Source organism: Cervus canadensis, chromosome 16 (assembly GCF_019320065.1).
Source record: "Cervus canadensis isolate Bull #8, Minnesota chromosome 16, ASM1932006v1, whole genome shotgun sequence".
NCBI lineage: Eukaryota > Metazoa > Chordata > Mammalia > Artiodactyla > Cervidae > Cervus > Cervus canadensis.
The window spans coordinates 3571776-3591367 of NC_057401.1; the positions used below are offsets into that span (position 1 = coordinate 3571776).

Consider the following 19592-nt stretch of genomic DNA (forward strand, 5'->3'; position numbering starts at 1 on the left):
GAAAGAAGGCTTCTGAGGAGGGGCAGGTGAGCAGGGCCACTCCCCTGGACCCCAAGCGCCTGGAGTCCCTGGGCAAGCGAGGCTGGCAGGCGGAGGAGCAGGCCCTCCTGTCAGATGAGGCCCAGAAGACTGTTCCGTAAACTGCTCTGGACACAGGGCACAGACACCTCCCCCACTGACTCAGCTGTTACCTCCGGGATGTGTTTAAAAGGATGTTCCAACTGCCAAGGCCCACGAGGGACAAAGTGCAGCCCAAGAAGGCGTGGGACCTTCCCCGGCAGCCAGCACACTGCGCACCACCTGGGGACAGGCTCGTCTGGGCACAGGGTCCCTGGGAAGGTGCTCAGGCGCCCCCGAGAAAGACCCAGATCAGACGGGCCTCAGCAGCCTGCTCCTTCAGGACGAGGACCGCTGTTTCATGCTGTCTCTGAGGCGAGCTCCATGATGCCGCAGAGCTTACTGACTGGCAGCCAGCGTCCAGCCAGGACTCTCCTGCCATCTCCAGTCAACCTTCCAAGAAGTTGAGCCTAGTTTTCCTCTGTGTACTTAAAAGTCATCAGCCGGGAACTTCCCTGATGCAGGGGTTAAGACTCTGCCTTCAATGTAGGCAGCAGGGGTTAGATGCCTGGTCAGGGAACTAAGATCTCATATGCCACACAGTGTGACCAAATAAAAAAAGAAAATTAAAACAAAAAAAGAAACTGCCAGCCGGGGTATCCCATACTCCAGGACTAGCTTTAAGAAATGCCCAATAATACGTCCAAGGTTTCAGATGTCAGTATTGTTCCTTCATTCTCCTTCCCTCACCTCCTAACTTTCTTCCTTCTCTTCTCTCTCTCCTTCACTCATTCAGAGATGCAGCTTACTAGAGTGGTCAGATGAACATGTTTGGAACCAGAACCAGAAAGCAGCCCTGTCACTCACACGCTGTGTGACCTTGGGCAGGTGACGTGACCTGTGTCTCAGTTTCTCTCTCATCTGTTTGACAGCAATCCAAACAATACCTACTTCATAGAGCCATTATGAGATTAAATCAGTTAACATTTGTTAAACATTTAGAATTGAAACTGGCATGGGAAAAAGGTTACGTAACAGTTTACTAAGTAAAAATAAATATATTTTAGCAAATATTCGGTCGAAGGCCCGCTCCATACCAGGCACTGTTCTGGATGACCGGGGCACACTGGTGAAAAAAAAAACCCTGCTGTCTCCAGGGAGCTGACATGCTAGTCAGGGTGACCAACAATAAACTTGATAAACGAGTTATATACTCTAAGTGGTATGTGCCATGGAAAAACTAAAAGTGGTGCAGGAAGACTTCCCTGGTGGTCCAGTGATGGAGAATCCGCCTTCCAATGCAGCAGACACGGGTTCAATTCCTGGTTGGGGAACTAAGACCCCATGTGCCTCAACTAAGACCCAATGCAGCCAAAAAAAAAAAAGTAGGGCATGGGAAGGAGAATTAGGAACGTGGGGGGTGCAGGTGGGTTGCAGTTTTAAATAGAACACTTGGGGGAGGCCTCACTGAGAAGCTGCCATGTGAGCAATGACTTGAAGAAAGGAAAGAGTCAACCATGGAGGTGTCTAGGGGAAGGGCAGCCCAGGCACAGCGGACAGCCAGTGCAAAGGCCCTGAGGCAGGAGGGTGCCTGAGTGTCAGCAAGGAGGCTGGTTGACTGTGGAAGAGTGAGTGGGTGAGAGAGATGTGAGGGATCCAGGTGAGATGGGCAGCCCTTGCTGGACCCTGCAGGTCACTGAGACTCTGGATTTTATCCTGAGTAAGATGGAAGCCTCAAGGGGCTTGGACTCAGGAGGTATAGGAGCTGACTTGTGTTTTTCCCTCGGCTACAATGGAGATGGTGAGAAGTGGCTGGATTCTGGGCAGGTTCAGAGGCAGGGATGATGGGACTCCTTGATAGAGTGGACACAGAGTATGTAAGAAAGACAGGGTAATCCATCTGAGAAGATGACTGCAAGGTTTGGGGCCTGACTGCTGGCAAGGTGGGGCTGCCATCAACTGGGATGGGAAAATCATTGCCAGAGCATATTTGAGGAAAGATCAGTGGCGGACTTGTTAAGTTTGAGATGCCTGTGGACACCTAAGGCAGGTAGAGAATACTAAGTGGGGTGGAGGGTAAACAGTTGGACACAAGGGTTCGGGGTTGGGCAGGGCAGTCTGGGCTGCAGGCAGAAATGCAGGAGCCGTGGCAAACTAGGTGAGCCCATTGAGGTGATGGAGATGGAGGAAAAGGCCCTGGCAAACCTCATGTGAATCAGCTGGAGAACGAGGAACAGGCAAAGGAGACAGGCTAGTGACCAATGAGAAGGAAGGAAACCAAGAGGGCGTGGAGACCTGACGTCAGGTACTAACAAGGAGTAGTCACCTGCAACTGCTGCTGGGTCCAGCAAAACCAGCCCTGAGGCCTGAGCTGACCATGATGTCCAGAGGTGCCAACAACCTTGAAAAGAACCCTGGGCTAGAGTGGAGCAGGTCTAAGAGCAAATTCGACAAGTGTGTACTGTGCATGAAGGATGCTCCAGATGTCAGGGGTTTACAGACCTGCATCCACGCACACACTTCTGTGATGTGAGCATGACCCACCTCCTGCAGAGGAGGAAACTGAGGCTCAGGGTGAGGACCACTCAGATTCCTGGCGGATGAGCCTGATTTCAGAGCCTGGGGTACCACCAAGTGATAACGGTCCCAACTAACATCGAGGAAAGCGAATGAATGGACTACAAGCCAGCAGGAGCATATGTCAGTTGGCTGAAGGCAGGATGTGGGGAACGCTGAGGGCCAGGAGGAACCAGCAGTGAGGCAAGGGCTGAGGCGGGGGCGTGACCAGCTCTGGAGGGGGCGCTGGCAAGTTGAGATCTGGGCTCACATCTGGCCACTCAAAGCCAGGTGACCTCGGTAGGCCAGCTCCGTTCCCTGAGCCTTGGGACCTCTCCTACGGGGGTAACAATGTCCCACCCTCCCTAACTCAAGAGATAAACAGGCACATGGAGAAAGCTGATGGTAGCCGAAGCTCTGTAAGGAGCTTTATTTGTGCGGAGGGATCTCTCTTTTCTTTTGCAACCCTTCTGTCTTAGCAAAGAGTCCTTGGGCAGGAAGGTTTTTTCCCCCAACTATGGAAAGGAAATTCCTGGCCCAGGCTGAGGTTCCTGGGCTGCCATGGGGGATGAGAGACAGCTGGCCTCTTCCTGGCAGTGTCCTGGAGGCCGGATGTACAAGGCCAGGAGGTGAGTGCTCACAGGAAACAATCGGCCCGAGGAGCCCAGAGCTCTCGCATCTGACAGTGACAGCAGCCCTCCCCCGCCCCCACCGCTGGCCGGCCCAGACCGTCCCTGCCCAACGCCTCCCCACCCAACACGTGAGGCCTCTGTCACTCCAGCCGTGTGACTGCAAACACAGGGCAGAAACCGACAAGAACAATCGTGACCCTGAGCAGATAACCCCAATCTGCATCCCTGTTCCTTTCCACTTTTAAACAATTTAACTCAAGGCATCAAACAGTCAGAGCACACCATGGCACAGTTTAGCTAAGCACTTTCCAGTATCTTCCACTTAACCCTCACAATGACCCTGTAAGGAGAGGGGGGCTGACTATTATCCCCACTTGAGAGTGGGAACAGGGTCATGGTGGGGTGAAGCCCCTCAAGCAGGGCCCCACAGCCAGGAAGCGGCAGAGCTGCGATCTGAACCCAGGCCTTCCCACCCCCAGTCCGCACACTTCACCACTGTGCACACAGCCCGGAGTGCCAGCCCAGCCCCAGTGCCTGGCCCACAGGACGTCCGCACCGGGAAAAAGCGGCTGAATGTGGAGAGAGCCTCCAGGGTGCGGTGGGGCGCTGGCCCCTCTCCTCCCACCGCGGTCAGAGGCGGCCACAGAGGGTGGAGGGCGGGGTGGAGGGCCAGCCCCTGCCCGTCCCCAGGCCCACCTCCTCTCCCTCTCCAGCAGTGTTGGTGCCCCAGGGACAGTGACCAGGCGACCCGGAGACGGCTGGGCGAGTGGTGTATGCAGGTTTTCAAACACAGCTGCCAAGGCTCCACCACTCACCCTGCCGGCTGTGGACACCAGGGCCCGAGGCATTGGTTCTGCACAAGCGTGGCTCACAGCTGCCTCCAATATTTCAAACAGCTTCAAGGAAGCCACCATCCACTTCCCCACCCAAAGGCCCTTCAGCCAGCTAAGGGGATGTTCCCTGAGTCACCTGTCACCCTGGCTGGTCTCCCAGATGCCACATCCAACAGCCAGAGAGACCTTTGTAAGGGTAAGTCAGACAGTGTTTCCCTCCAAACCCTCACAGGTGCCCTGTTCCAAACAGGGTGAAGCCCACGTCCTCCCAAGGTCCAATGTGACCCTCCGTGACCTTGTCCACTCTCCTTTGGAAGGCTGCTCCCACCATCAGCCCTTTCCTGGGAGCCTGGATGTGGAGAGGGTTCTCACCGTGAACTGATAAGAGGGGCTGACCCGGTCTGCACTGTGCAAACGATGGGGTCCATGCTGACCACCCGCCCAGCCTTCTGCAGCCTGGGACTCTGGTCCGTGCCAGCAGAGGTTGCCCACGTGCTCAGCTCCCAGCGAAACCCTAGGCCCCGAGTTCTCCAAAATGCTTCCCAGGTAAACAACACTTCACATGTGTCGCCAGAGCATACAGCTGGGGAACTTGGTGTGTCCTCTGTGACTGCACTGGGAGGGGACTCTGGGCACTTCTGCCTGGCTTTCCCCATGCGCCTTTTTCTCTGCGTCCTTTTGCTATAAGGGTCACGGTGGAGAAACTGACTAGATGTTTCATACCCAGAGTCCTCTTAGGGAACCGCTGAGCCTGGGAATGGACACACCCCATACAGCTCCGACCTCGTCTCCCACACCCCTGTGCTCACCCCAGCTCCTGCACCTGGGCTCCGGGCTCTCCCAGCTGCTCCCATCATGTCCCCACCCCAGGCCTCCACCTGCACTCTCAAGCACCACGTGTGGCCTCCCTCGCCTCCTCTGGGTGTTTGCTCACAGAGCCCCTCGCGTCCTCCTTTTATAGGAGGGCAGCCCTTCCCCTGTGCTGCTCATTGGCTGCCTGTCCCCCCCAGAAGCTTAGCTCCATCCGGACAGGATCCTGGTCTCCCTTCACCCTCCCTGAACGAGGGTTGGTAGGCAGCAGCTGCTCAGGGCACACGGGCTGATGACTGAACAGCTGTGCACGACGCCCCCTGGGCTGGGGGAGGACGAACCCAGCTTACAGGTCAAGGTGGGCAGCCACCTGGCAGGGGGAACCACTCACCTCCAGGAGCTGCGCAGCGCTGGGCCGTGTCTCTGGGTTCTTATCCAGAGCCGTCTTCAGGAAATCTCGGAACTCTGCCGACCTGGGAGGACAGACAGGTGGGGGCAGTGAGCTGAGGGCGGGAAAGAGCCGAGAAGACCCCCCGCATCAGGGACTCCACTCTTCTGAGTCGTGTGCTTCCCAAACACGCCCCTCAAAGGACAAAGGGCGCCTTCATAAGCCGGCCGGCGGAGGCAACCTCAGGACGTCCTTCTGGTCACTGATAGAGGGGATGCAGAATCAGAGAGGGTGCTTGCCCGAGGCCACGCAGCGGAACACAGCCATGCTGGGGGTTTGAGCCCCAACTCCCAGCCCAGCATTGTGCCGTGTGGTTGCAAGAGCTCTTATTCCTGCAGTGGGGTCCAGCTTATTTGGGTTCCGCAGTCTGCCTGGAGGGAGAGCTGATGCTCAGAGCAGAGAGGGAGGAAGGAGCTCTGAGGGCCCAGGGAGCTCAGAAAAGGCCTACCGACCCCCAGGCCTGACTGCTCCCCAACTGTGGGGCCAAGCGGGGACAGCAGAGCCCTGGCCCCCCACCTCCCCCGACCCCACGTGCCCCGCCACCCAGGGCCGCTGGCCGCCCTGCAGACACCCCAGGCCGGCCTCCTGGCTCCTTACCACTTAGAGGGCGAGAGCAGTGTGGGAGGGTCGGACTTGGCGATCTTGAGCAGGACCCGCATGGGGTTGAGCTCGTGGTGCGGGGGCTCGATCTGGGCCATCTCAATCAGCGTGATGCCCAGCGACCAGATGTCGGCCTTGTAGTCGTATGGGGTGTCCTTCATGGTCTCGCACATCACCACTTCGGGGGCCATCCTGAACCGACCAGGGGACAACAGAGCGCTAAGACCCTGGCCTCCACAGGCGCTTCCCGGAGGCTCAGGGTCAAGGACCAGCGCGGGCGCTCCCAGGTCCTGGCGAGCGTTCCTTCCCACCCACTATCTTCCTTAGGACGGTTTTCTCACAAAAGGGCGCCTTCCAAGCAGCTTCACAGCCCAGTCCTGCTGCAGCTCCGATTCCTACCAGAAGAGGGCAGCAGCAATCCAGAACACAGGGTCCTGGGGAAGGGGTGGGTGGGGGCAGGGCGGAGGGGACCCGGGGAGAACGGGGGCGGGAGGGTGGGAGAAGAAAATACATCATCACAGAGGGGCGGGAGAGAAACGGAGAAGGAGGAATAAAAGGGGGGGAGAGAGAGTGAGTAATAAGCAAGCAAAAAAGGAACCTAACTCCATGATGAAAAGGAAGTAAAACAGAAAGCAGTTAGGTGTGAAACAGAGAGGTTTTTTCTTTTTGGAAAAAAAGGAAGCAAAATGGACTGGAAGGGTCTAGGGAGATTTCATATAAGCATAGGAACTGAACTCTTCATCTTCCTGGCCCCACCCCCAACTCTGGGTCTGCCTGTCAATCTACTCTTGTTGAATTCATCAAGAACCATTCTCCAGGGAATGTCAGTTCTTATTGGTGGAGCACTTTCTACATGCACCATCCCATTTAATCCTCACAATACCACATTACATAGGCAGTATTATCCCCCTGACTTCACAGATGAGGAAACTGAGGCCCAAAAAGCTGGGTAATATGGCCAAGGTCTCAGCGCTACTAAGTGGGGGCATGTGGGCTCAGACCCAGCAGGCTGACTCAGGAGCCCCTGCCTGTCGTCCCCCCTCCAGCCCAGCCAGGGGTCACCAAGGGGACATGGAGGTGTGACGGGCAGTCCACCATCCCATTTCCAGAGGCTACACGACTCACCAGTAAGGCGTTCCTATGAAGGAATCTCGCTTCTGCAGAGTTTTCAGATTCTTGGCAGACACACCGAAGTCAGCTGCAAGGCAAGAATCTCAGATAGAGGACTGGATGGACATTCCTCCACCCACGGCCCTGGGGTGTGGACTCAGAGATTCGCGTTCCAAATCAACTAACAGATGCCATTTTCTGTCTAGCAAATTAGTGATCATTAAAAAATAATAACACCCACTGCTGTAAGAATGTATAGAGGTATGCACCTTCCTACTTGCTAATAAGAATATAAATTGAAGAGGCTTTTAGGAAAGCAGTTTGGCAATAAATAGCAAGAACGTCTAAAATACCCATACTTGGGACATCCCTAGTGGGCCTGTGGTTAAGACTTTGAGCTCCCAACGCAGGGCACATGGGTTTGATCCCTGGTTGGAGAATTAAGATCCCACATGCTGCACGGTGCAGACTTAAAAATAAATAAAATAAGACATCCATACTCTTCTGGTGCAGTAATCCAAATCTAGGAGTCTACCTTAATGAAACAATCTTCTTTCTTCTTTTTGGTAGCACCTTGCAGCTTGTGGGATCTTAGTTCACCAACCAGGGATTGAACCCAGGACCTCAGCAACGAAAGCAGAGTCCTAACCACTGGACCACCAGGGAATTTCCTGAAATAATCTTAAATATAAAAACATTATGGGTAATGATTGTTCACCAAAATGCCATTATAACAGAGACAAAAACAAGCATCATTGCTTAGCTTTCACAGAGTGATTTTAAAAATTCTTATGTGCAGTATATATTCTGTCTTGTCTAAAAAAGATTTAAGATTATGTATCATATATACAAATGTACACACAAAGAAAGATGAACTAGGATGTGAAGAGCTAAAACAATAGAAAAGACTCCGATGCTGGGAAAGATTGAAGGCAGGAGGAGAAAGGGATGACAGAGGATGAGATGGTTGGATGGCATCACTGACTTAACGGACATGAGTTTGAGCAAGCTCTAGGGGATGGTGAAGGACAGGGAAGCCTGGCGTGCTGCAGACTCACAGAGAGTCAGACACAACTGAGCAACTGAACAACAATAAGAAAGAAGTATGTTAGTCGCTCAGTCATGTCCAACTTGTTGCGACCCCATGGACTGTATTTCCACCAGGCTCCTCTGTCCATGGAGTTCTCCTAAGAGAACTAAATCCTAAGAGTTCTCATCACAAGGAAAAAATTGTTTCTTTTATTTTGTAAGTACACAAATGGATATTCACTAAATTTATCGTGATAATCATTTCATGGTGTATGTAAGTCCAATAGTTATGATGTAATCTTAAACTGACATAGTGCTGAATGTCAATTATATCTGAATAAAAATGTAGGGGAAAATAAATTAAAATTTTAAAATACCATGTGTGCTAAGTTGGTTCAATAGTGTCCAACTCTGTGTGACTCTATGGACTAACCCACCAGGCTCCTCTGTCCATGGGATTCTCCAGGCAAGAATACTGGAGTGGGTTGCCATGCCCTTCTCTAGGGAATCTTCCCGACCCAGGGATCAAACCCACATCTCTTATGTCTCCTGCATAGGCAGGCAGGTTCTTTACCACTAGTGCCATCTGGGAAGTCTAAAACAACAAATATTGAAATATTCAATGTTTAACAGACTACGAAAATATTTTATTGGTATATTTATATAGGCTCAACAGGAAAGGGAGAAGATGCATATCTGAATATATTGTATGGTTGGAATTATGCCCTACCTCCCCAAAACAGAGCAAAAATACAGTTTGAATTATTGGAGAAAATGTACTAGCTTGCTTAAATGGTTGTCCATGGGCAGAGAGACGAGGTTTCTTCCACTTTGCTGAATTTCTGAAGTTTGTCATGACAAAAGCATTCGACTTTCAGGACTAACAAAATAAATTAATACAGTTTCTCCTTACACACATCCATCACCACCACGCACTGCTAAGGGAAGAAGCCAGCACCACAAAGAGGCATTTTCTGCAGTGCCCCAGCCTTCCGGCACCACGTTTCCCCTTGATCACAAGCTGAACTCAGGAGGAAGCAGCGTGCCGAGAGACCTGCTGAAGCTGTAACAGCCGCCCTGAGCGCTGCCACCCGGGTCTGGAAACCACGCTCCGAGCTTCACTCAGACTCACAACTTCAACCCAGGAGCGGGCGCAGCGCTGAGCGGCCGGCTGAACGCGAGCGCGCTGGGTTCCAGGCTCGCCCCTTGTGTGGCACTGGGTTCTTTCATCTGTTCACTTAAGCCCCGTCTGGAACCACCCACGGGCTGGAGCAGAGGATACAGTGGGGGAGAAAGCAGACCAAGTCCGTGCCCTCTGGCAACCCCAAGTTCAGTGGCGGAGGCAGCCAGCAATCCCATAAACACCAACTATGTCTGTTCACAAACGTGTGACGTTATGGGACGATGGGGGCCAGGCTCGAGAGACAAGGAAGGGAGGACCTGCAGGAAGTCCAGCTAAGGAAAAAACCAGAAGATTATTTGGTGTGGCCATTTTACATGCTTATGCGTCCTACAAAAAGCTAGGTGTCCTAGCAGTGGGGTAAGGAGAAGCTACATCTCACTGCTGATGTGTGTGTGCTCTGGTATACAGATGTTATTTCATTGTCAGAGCACCACAGCGAAATACACAAATAAAAACAGATATTCATAAAAAAATTTTTTTTTCATTTCCAGGCAATTCATTCATTCAACAAATACTAACTGAACATCTATTATGTGCCAGGCACTATTCTAGGCACAGAGAGGAAACCTTCACCCTCATGGCCTGTTTTTCTAGTGGTGGAAACAGGCCCTCCACACCACGGGACTCCTGGAGATAAGAAGGGCCATGCAGGGGTAAGGCAGAGACAGGGCTGGGTGCGTGCGCGGCTCAGTTTAGACAGGAGGTCAAGGGTTAGGGGGAAGTATTTCCAGGCAGAGGAAACAAGCCGGCTGGAGGGCCCCGGAGGGGCAGGCAGCATGGCTGGAAGGGGTGGTCTTAGATAAGGGGAGAGACAGGCAGGGGCCAGGACAGTTACCAAGCCTCTGAGCCTGTGTCCCCAGCGGTCACAGCGGCTGAGACTGCAGAACTCACTTTGTAGGGCTGCAGTGAGGGTGAAATGACACACCCGGCACTCAGCTCCAAGCCCCGCTCGTGGTAAATGCTCCATCACGAGAGTGAATATTCCATGGGGTATACTCCCAGAGTCTGAGGCGGGGACGAGGACGAGGCTGTGCTGAGACCTCCTCCCGGGAATGGTCAGGACAGCTGGCCTCTGAGCCTTAGTCAGTGCTAACTGGACAAGAGCCACTCGGTCAGCTGAGGAAAGTGCTCACGGGGCAGTCAGGCTGTCGGGGCTGGAGAGAGGCTGCCTTTCAGGGTGGGAGCAGCAGCAGCTCCAGGTTGAGATGCGAAACCCAGGAAACCCAGGGGAGAGGCCAGCTCTGCCCTGCTGGCCTGGGCACATCACCACCCCTCTGGACTCAGGGGTGCGGACGGGGCGCCCACATGGGCCTGGTTCCCCTATAAACACCAACAACGGCTGACATGCCATCCCAGGACACCTTTGGGGAAGAGGGACTGCCTCTCAGACCCAGGGCGAGGCTTCCAGGAGGGACACCGGAGCTGGCCACTCCCATATCTCAGCACCCACCGGTTCCTTCCAAAGGGAGAGGAAAAGCAGAAACCACCAACTTTCAAAATGACACACAGTCGGTCCCCAGGGTCCTCCCTAAAACAAGCGCCTGCCAGCTTCTTGGGTGGTTGCTACTTCCCCTTCTGGGGCCCAGCCAGGCGGGGGGAGGTGGGGGGGGCGGCCCCTCCCGCTGTTTGAACCTCGGGCTGTCCCTGGGCAGGGCCAGGGGCGGCCCCAGCTGCTTGCTCCCTGGACGGAGTTTATAAGCTATGTCCCCCGACAGGGAGGGGCTGCCCTCGGACAGTTCAAAGGGGACTTTCACCAGGCAGTCTCTGTGGTTGAAAGCACTGCTCTCTCCCCTCCTCCTATTTTAAACCAAGAATCACAGACAAAGCAGCAGGCACAGGGGACTCTATAAACTATCACTTCCATTAGGAAAGAGGCCATTTCTGCTTTGTCCACAGCTGTACCTGATGCTACATCTGCCACGTGAAACACTCAACAGGGCTATCAGACGAACAACAAGATAGATGAAGAGACAGAAAAAAAAAAGACAAAACTGGGCTTTAAGACATATATGTCTGAGGGCCTTCCCCACCAGTCCAGGGGAGAAGACTCCATGCTCCCTGCATGCTGTGGCCAAAAACAAACAAACAAACAATGGAAAAAGAAATACATTTGACAATAATTCTATTTCTGGAAATAACTCCCCCAAACCAGATTTCAAACAAACATGGAAGCTTCTAAAGCATTAATTCCAAAAGAGTGAAAAACTGGAAATAACCTGAGCTGCTGCTGAAGCCTGATTGGCGGATAGTTCAGGAAATTGAGGCTCACCCAGACCATGAAGTAACACGCAGTTCGTAAAAAGGATGTGCCTGCCTTTGTGTTAACTTGGAAGTTGGTCCATAACAGGCTATTCCCTCCACAGTGCTGAGACCAATGCACACTGTGGAATGGACAGTGTGGACTCCAGTTATATCTTAAGAACGACATGTACACTGTGAACACACGAAGATGTTCATGAACACAGAAAACGGTCTGGAAGGCTGCACGTCAAACTTAATCGTGACCACCTCCCCGGAAGTGGGGCTTTGGTGGGGGCGGCATACTGAAGTGGCCTTACATTTTTTACTGTGTACACTTTATAGAGAATATGCATTGCTTTTATGGTTTGGAAAGCTGAAATACATGTGGTAAAGTTGGGGGGGGGGTTGTTTTTGTTTTTAAGTAAAACCCAGTGGGGGCCAGGATGTGGTGAAAGAACTTCACGCTCTGCTGGGGGGTGTGAACCGGTGCATCCAGCGTGAAGGGCACTTGGCCCCAGGTATCAACAGCGCCTGACACGGCGCACACCCACAGCCCTGCTTCTGAGCAGCCCTCTACAGGAGTGATTACAGACAGACTCACAGACACACACAGGCGCATAAAAACGGACCTCATTCCTAACTGTCTGGAGGACTATATCTGCCTATACAGTCATGCATAAATATATTTACTTATTACCAAGGCAAGGCTGATTATCAAAAATTCAGACATTTACAGAATAAAAAGTGTCCATAATCCTGGCAGTGATAAACACTTATGAAATTGTTGCATCTAGCTCTAGGCTTATTGATATAAATAAAAATCACATATGTAAATAAAACCATAAAAAATTTTATAAGTATGTGTGTGTGTATGTACACACACACATATGTTGCTGTAGAGTTGCTTCAGTCACATCTGACTCTTTGCGATCCTATGGACTGCAGCCCACCAGGCTCCTCTGTCCATGGAATTCTCCAGGCAAGAATACTGGAGTGGGTTGTCATGCTCTCCTCCAGAGGATCTTCCCAACTCAGGGATTGGACCTGGGCCTCCTGCATCGCAGGCAGACTCTTTACCACTGAGCTATCAGGGAAGCCCATACATATATGTGTATGTATATATATACATTGGAGAAAGAAATGGCAACCCACTTCAGTATTCTTGCCTGGAGAACCCATGGACAGAGGAGCCTGGTGGGCTGCAGTCCTTGGGGTGGCAAAGAATCAGACACAACTGAGCAAGGCTAAGCACATATATATACATATATATATAAAATTTTCAGGTATTTGCTACTTTTAAAAGAATGAAATCAGATTAAACATACTATTTTGCAACTTGTTTTTTTCCCTTTCACAGTACGTACATACATCTTAACAAAAGATTATCATTTTCTACAACTTCATTTTCAATAACTGAAGAAGATTCTACTGTATGACATACCATAACTTATTCAATTAATCCTCTACTGGAGTAAACTGGATCATTTCTGATTGCTTGCTGTTACTAACATTGTTGCAGTGAATACCACTGTACGTATCTTTCTATACGTGTGTAAATAGCACACACAACTTTTATAGTCAGAAAACTATATAACAGTATAAATGTGTTACATGTCATACTGTGTACAGAGAGGAAGTGAGCAGTGTGCAGTTATATAGGAGAATCTCTCATCTGTCCCCTTAACTGCAGGCGACCACAAGAATCCAATGTAAGAGCAGCCTTTTCCCAGACAATGCCAGGCCAGCTAAAGCCAACCGCTGCCCAGCAGTCCTCCTCTCCTGGACCCTCCACCCCACGCCCAGGGGGTCCACAGTCCAGCTTGGTCAGAGCCTTCCTGGCAGGCCTCCACCCAGGGTGGTGCCCCATGCCCCATGAAGCATCTGGAAATGAACGGGGCAGTCAGGCTGCCACAACGAAGAACGGCTGCCATTCAGCAAGCAAGAGCAAGGGGTGCTGCCCTTCCTTACTGAGCAAAAACTGTCCCATCCGAAACGCCGGCAGTGACCCTGTGGGCAAACACTAGCCACAGGCCTCACGGTGCAGACAGAAAAGTGAAGCCTCACTGAGGGTTTAGGGCCTGCTGAAACTGGGGTGGGGATGGGAGAATCAAAGGCTTCCACCCATCCAGCCCTGGGAGCCCAGGGGCCTCCTTCCTCTGGATCAGGGCTGCAGAGGCATGCCTGGGCTCAAAAGAAGGAGACTTCTACCCAAAACCCATAATCTCGCTCATAAATAAGACATCTGTCTTCCTAGGAATATCATGGAAACAGCACCAAGCAGAAAGAGAAGATTCTACGGTGATTTGAGACTATTTCATGCTTCTGAGCCTCAGTTTCTTCATCTCTTAAATGGGGTCATATTTTTTAAATTAATTAACTTTGGCTACATTGGGTCTTCGCTGCCATGCACTAGTTGCGGCACTCACTCTTCGTCATGATGCCCAGGCTTCTCTCACTGCAGAGCACAGGCTCGAGGCACGAAGCCTCAGCAGGCGCGGCACGTGGGCTCAGTTGGGACTCGCAGGCTTGGTTGTCCCTTGGCCTGTGGAATCTTCCCAGACCAGGGATCGAACCTGTGTCCTGTGTCTCATCCACTGTACCACCAGGAAAAGTCCAATGGGGTCCTATTATACAGCCAACTGTAAGACCGAAAGAACTGCTCTATTTTTCTATTTCCATTTTTGTTTTGTTTTTCAGGCAACAGATACAGGGGGACCCCGAGTAAGGGCTTTGTGTTCCTACTTACTGCCCTCTGTCTTCGGCCCCCCACTCCCACTGCCTTCATCCTCTCTCCTCTCCCATAACTCTTCATTTTTCTAGTCATGTCTCTTTCTCAAGCCAGTTGCAAATTCAGTCCTTTGTTCTTGTTTTCCATCCACATCCACCTCACTCACTCCCTCTTCTGGGTTGCTGTTACTCCCACAAGCTGTTCCAGTCTAGAGTAGACAGCAGCTGTTTTTCTGGCAACTCCAAATCTTTTCTCCTTCTGGAAAACCATCTCCCCCACCCACAACCACACTGTTCCGTGATGGCAAGGGGGACTGTCACATTGATACATATGCCGGCCCCATTCTACAAAGAGTGACTACAAGCTGGGCCAATCAAAGAAGCCTGCTTGCTAGGCCTCCTCAATTGGACCGGGAATCTGCATCTGAGCCACGCTGGGCCCATCAGAGCTCTTCACTGGGATTACTGACTCTGAGATGTGAAATGCTATGGCTCAGCTCACCCTGCAGGAGGTGATGCTGGGAAAAGTGAACACTTAGCCAGAGCCGTGTGTGAGGGCTTGCACTGAGAGCCTAACCAACATGCTCAGAAAGGCAGAAACCAGAGACACTCAGGGCAGCACTGTTTTCCAGGGTCCAACTGCACATCTTCCAGCTGCAAATATACCACTCGTATCTGTCCCAACAGGGTTCCGTATACCCTATACACACATTATCCTGTCTGCCTTAAGTCACATGAGACCAGCTTCTATCATCTGCCACCAAACGAGTCTAAAGAGGGTGGTGGTTAAACACTTGGGCTCTGAAGCCAGTTGTTCCTCAGACTAGCTTTGCGACCCTGGGTAAGTTAATTAAACTCTCTAGGTGCCAGATCCTTCCTCTGAAGAATGTTAGCAGTAGTCTGTGAGGGCTCAGTGAGTTACATATTAAACACTGGCTCAGCGCCTGGAAGCCATCATAAAGGAACCAGGACTCCAGCCTGCTGGCAGCAGCAAAAAGGGATTTTGGGTTAGGGTCCAGGTGGGGGTGAGAGGCAGGTGACTGGTTTCTGCCAGGCCCACCTGCTAGGGCTCCTGCATATCAGGGGGTTCTGGGGAATTAGGGATCCTGCAGTGTCGTAAGCTGCTAAAGTAATGGCAATGCTAGATTCTACTACTTACTGAGCACCTACGATGCGTCAGGCTCTGTGTCAGGCACTTTGATTTTTAGGGCAGTTCAGACCTCATCTTGGAACTTGAAAGACCCAGAAAGTTGTGAAATTCCCCACCCATCTTCAGAGAAGCACCTCTGGGGAGAGGAACAGGAATTCTCTGGAGAATGAAGACTATTTCTCCTCACAACAACACTGAGTCATTCCTCAGCCCAGGAAAAAACTCAACGTATGACAAGCCTCTCTGATGGGCTGGGCACCTATAGATGGTTTGCATGTAGTGTCTCATTAAATCATCATACCAATTCATAAGGTAAGAACTATTAGCCCACTCTGTCTGACACTATAGTTCAAAAGGCCAAGGACAAGGCCGAGGACAGATTTCAGACAAGAACACGGATCTCTGGACCTCAGAGTCCTTACCCCACTTTATATCCCAACTGTCTCGGAGAACAGGCACTCTTCCTTTCTCTCTCTGCACAAATTGGATCCCCACCAGCCAGGGAGAACTTCTTCACACCCACCCAGAGCTGGAATGCCTGCCTGCTTGGCAACTCTCCCGTGAATCTCAGAGGAAGTTTGAAATCCTAGACAGAAGTAAACACTTAACACGAGGAAGAAACCAAATGCCTAGCAGCAAGAGGAACAGAACCCTTAGCTTCCCTGTGATAGTCACTCTGTGCTTTAGCTCACAGGTCACAACAACGCTGCAGGGAGATTCTGTTGTTACACCCATTGCACAGATGAAAAGACTGAGGCCTGAATGGTTAAATGTGCTTATTCAGCTCAGAAGTGGCAGAATCAGGATCTGAACCAGGCTTGTCTGTGTCTAGGGCCCACACTTTGTTCAGTTCACTGTGCTGCTTTCCATTTATTCCCATTCCGTTGAGAAGCACAAACAGTGTCTCCAGTGAGGCGACATCCTTGCCTGGGAGATAGAGCTGCTGAGCAATTCTCTAACGCAGCCTTGGGTTGCATAAGGTCATGCAGGGGGGTGGGGGTGCCTCCAGGGGCCCCAGAAAGTCCCAGGGACCTAGGAAGAGGCAGACAGACTGCCACCCCACCTCCCAAGCTTCCTCCACTTCTTGCCAGGCTGCAGATTCCAGGCCCCAGGGGGAAAGATGATTTTCCAAAACAGAATATTAGGTCTTAGCAGGCGACCACACCATAGCTCCCAGGGCCCAGCGGTAACTGTGTAAATACTCGCACATTCAACTCTCCCTGAACTGTTCTTCCTCCTTAGCTGGCTTCCTGGTTTTCTCAACAGCATCTGCCAAGTCACTGGGAAAGCTGATGCCCCCATCTGCTTCCGCCCCATCTCTGCTGGGTTCCAGGTGGGATTCTGGAGTCTGCTCGCTAAGTCAGTGCCCCCACCCCCGGACTGCGGGGTCGTGGCAGGGGAAACAGCATGGGAAATGAGACCCCACTGAGCACATCCTAGCCTGCTGTCTCCACCCTGAGCTTCCCTGCTGACGAGCCTCTCGGGCTGCTGCAGACCCAGGTTCTCTGGGTCCTGCCTTCTCTGTCTGACATGTTCTTGAAGACTGAGCTGAAGCTTTGCCTTGAATTCCCCAGGGCACATGAGACTCTCCTATCCCAAGACTCTGCTTAACATGGCCCTTCCCCGCCTTCCCTCCACCTTTGACAGAGCTGGAGCCAGAGGGACCCGAGTCCAAACTCTGCTGCTTCTCCCCTCCATGGACCAATCCTGAGCATCCCACGCTAGTATGGGCTTTGGTGCCACACCATGATGGATACAGTCCCCTCCCCTCTCCCAAGTGTCCACTGGAGTGCTGAGTAAATGAGATAACATCTAGAAAGTACTTTGTCTACTGGCTGGGATCTAGATGATCCTTCACAGACCCAACATATATGTGTTATTATTTTTACTATCACTCCCCCCAGAATACCCTACTGGGCCTTACTCAGTGCCTCTGCCCACAAGGCTAGACGTCTCTGCCCAAGCTGACTTACCTGGCAAGTACCCACCTGCCTTTTCACAACTCAGCTCAAACTATCCTCTCACCGAGTGTCTTCTAAACACCCACCCTCAGGCCCAGCTGGGGGAACAAACTACCCTTCCCTGTACACCCCACCCCAGCACCGGCTCCTTCCGCAGGCCCGACGCTCCCGTGTCTCCCCACCGGCCTGGGAACCCTGAAGGAGGAGGATTGGGGTCTCTGTCCTGCTGTCCCCAGAGCCCAGCACAGGACAGGGCTTGGCACACACCAGACACTTAACAAAACAACAGTAATCACGGCTGGCTTTTCTGGAGAGCTTACTCTATGTATCTTCTTATAAACAATATCACAAAGCTCTGGATGAGCCTTCCCTGTCCCTCCAGTTATACAGATGAGAAAGTCGAAAGGCAGCAGGTGAGGTGACATGTATATCCAGGGTCAAAGAGCTGGTGGGATCTGAACCCAGGTCTCTTAGGCTCCCTGGGCTTCCCTGGCGGCTCAGACAGTAAAGAACTCGCCTGCAATGCGGGAGACCTGGATTCGATCCCTGGGTCGGGAAGGCTCCCTGGAGGACGGCATGGCAACGCACCCCAGTATTCTCACCTGGAGAATCCCATGGACAGAGGAGCCTGGCGGGCAGTCCAAGGGGTTGCAAAGTGTTGGACATGACTGAGTGACTAAGCACACAGACGTTCTCAGGCTCCCGGGGGCAAGCTCTTAACCTCTCCAGCTAAGAGGCTCAAACAGGAGGAAACACAGCCACAGCAGATGGGGGCTGGGTCTTGGGGTCCCAGGGAGCCTTGTCTTCAGGAACAGAACGGGCTGTGGCCTCGCTCATGCCTGGGTATAGAAGCCTTCTCACACGGCTCACTTCAAGACAGCACCAACCCCACCCTCTGGGGGACAGAGCACTTCTAACAAGCTCCCAGGCAATGTTGTTGATGCTGCCACCTCAGGCTTTGGTTCCTGAGGGTGCAGAGCTGTGGTTCTCAAAGTGTGGTCCCTCGGATCTGCAGCATCAGCTGGGAGCTTATTAGAAATGCAGGTTCTTCAGCCCCTCCACAAACAGAAACCCCACGGGATGTACACAGCAAGCTGAGACTCAGAATTCTGAGAACCCACTGGTCTTGCATCACTCATGTAAGACCTTCAGCTGTCGGCTCCTGGCACTCTCGGAGGTGGGGGAGCTGGGAGGTGAGCAGTGGCCTGGGCTCGGCCCTGGCTCTCCTCAGCAGGTCTGCGGCAGGCCCTCCGTCTCTGAGCTTCAGAGTCCTCAAAGAGGGGACGGAGGAGCCGTACTGTCTCTGCGCCAATGCTCCTGATTATTGCTGCGGTCTCTATCACAGGGGCTCAGTGGTGGTGCAATGTCTTGTGGATGTAATTAAATTGTTCCTTAAAGAAACGAAGGGAGGGACTTCCCTGGTGGTCCAGTGATTAAGAATCTGCCTTCCACTGCAGGGAACATGAGTTCAAACCCTAGTCAGGGAACTAAGATTTCATATAACCCAGGGCAACTAAGCCGGAGCACTCCAACTACTGAGTTGCACGCCCTGTGGCCTGTGCAAGCCAACCAGAGAGGAGCCCACACACCGCAACAAAGATCCGTGTGCCACAACTAAGACCCAGCACAGCCAAAAACGAAGACAGACGGAGACGGGGGCGCTGCTAGAGAAACCACACATGATGACACTTCTGTGCTGGAAGGTCAGCGCTGAGGAGCGGGTGCAGATGAATGAACTATTTAATATCAGAGGAGGATGCTAGTAGAAAGTAGAGTTGAATGTAGTCAAACGATTAACAAGAGATTACCATCTCTCTATGGTTAATATCACCCCCTAAATCCTCTCTATCTGCACATCCTTCTACGGACAAAGATGCAGGCAGAGGTATCTGGGATGACCCTCAGGGCCGAGGTCTGGAGGATGAGACTGCAGGCACTTGCTGACGTTCCCTTTAAACCCTCCTATACTATGTGAATTTTCTATAACAAACATACATAGCTTTTTCATCAAACAACAAAAATCATTACTTTAAAAAATAGCATTATAGGCATTTATATAACAATGAAGGAGTAGATGCAAGAAGAGTTAAAAGCTATTGTCTCGGGGGGTGGGGACAGGGAAAGGAGTTGGTAAAAGCAGAGGACACAGACATGTGTTATTTTGGTTTAAAAACTTATCAAAAATAAAAAGAAGTTCTGACACAGGCTACCTCATGGATGGACCTTGAGGACATTGTGCTAAGAGAAATAAGCCA

At 51.9% G+C, this 19592-nt stretch overlaps 1 protein-coding gene across 3 annotated transcripts in view; it reads right to left on the reverse strand.

Moving 5' to 3' along the window:
* The window catches only part of STK10 (serine/threonine kinase 10), a 140461-nt gene that overhangs the window by 40495 nt on the left and 80374 nt on the right, over positions 1-19592 (reverse strand). For all 3 annotated transcript variants that reach the window (XM_043488974.1, XM_043488973.1, XM_043488975.1), the window contains exons 5-7: positions 7062-7134; positions 5934-6128; positions 5280-5361 (exon numbers count right to left, since the gene is read on the reverse strand). In XM_043488974.1, coding sequence (XP_043344909.1) covers positions 5280-5361; positions 5934-6128; positions 7062-7134 — 350 coding nt within the window. The remainder of the gene's footprint in view (positions 1-5279; positions 5362-5933; positions 6129-7061; positions 7135-19592) is intronic.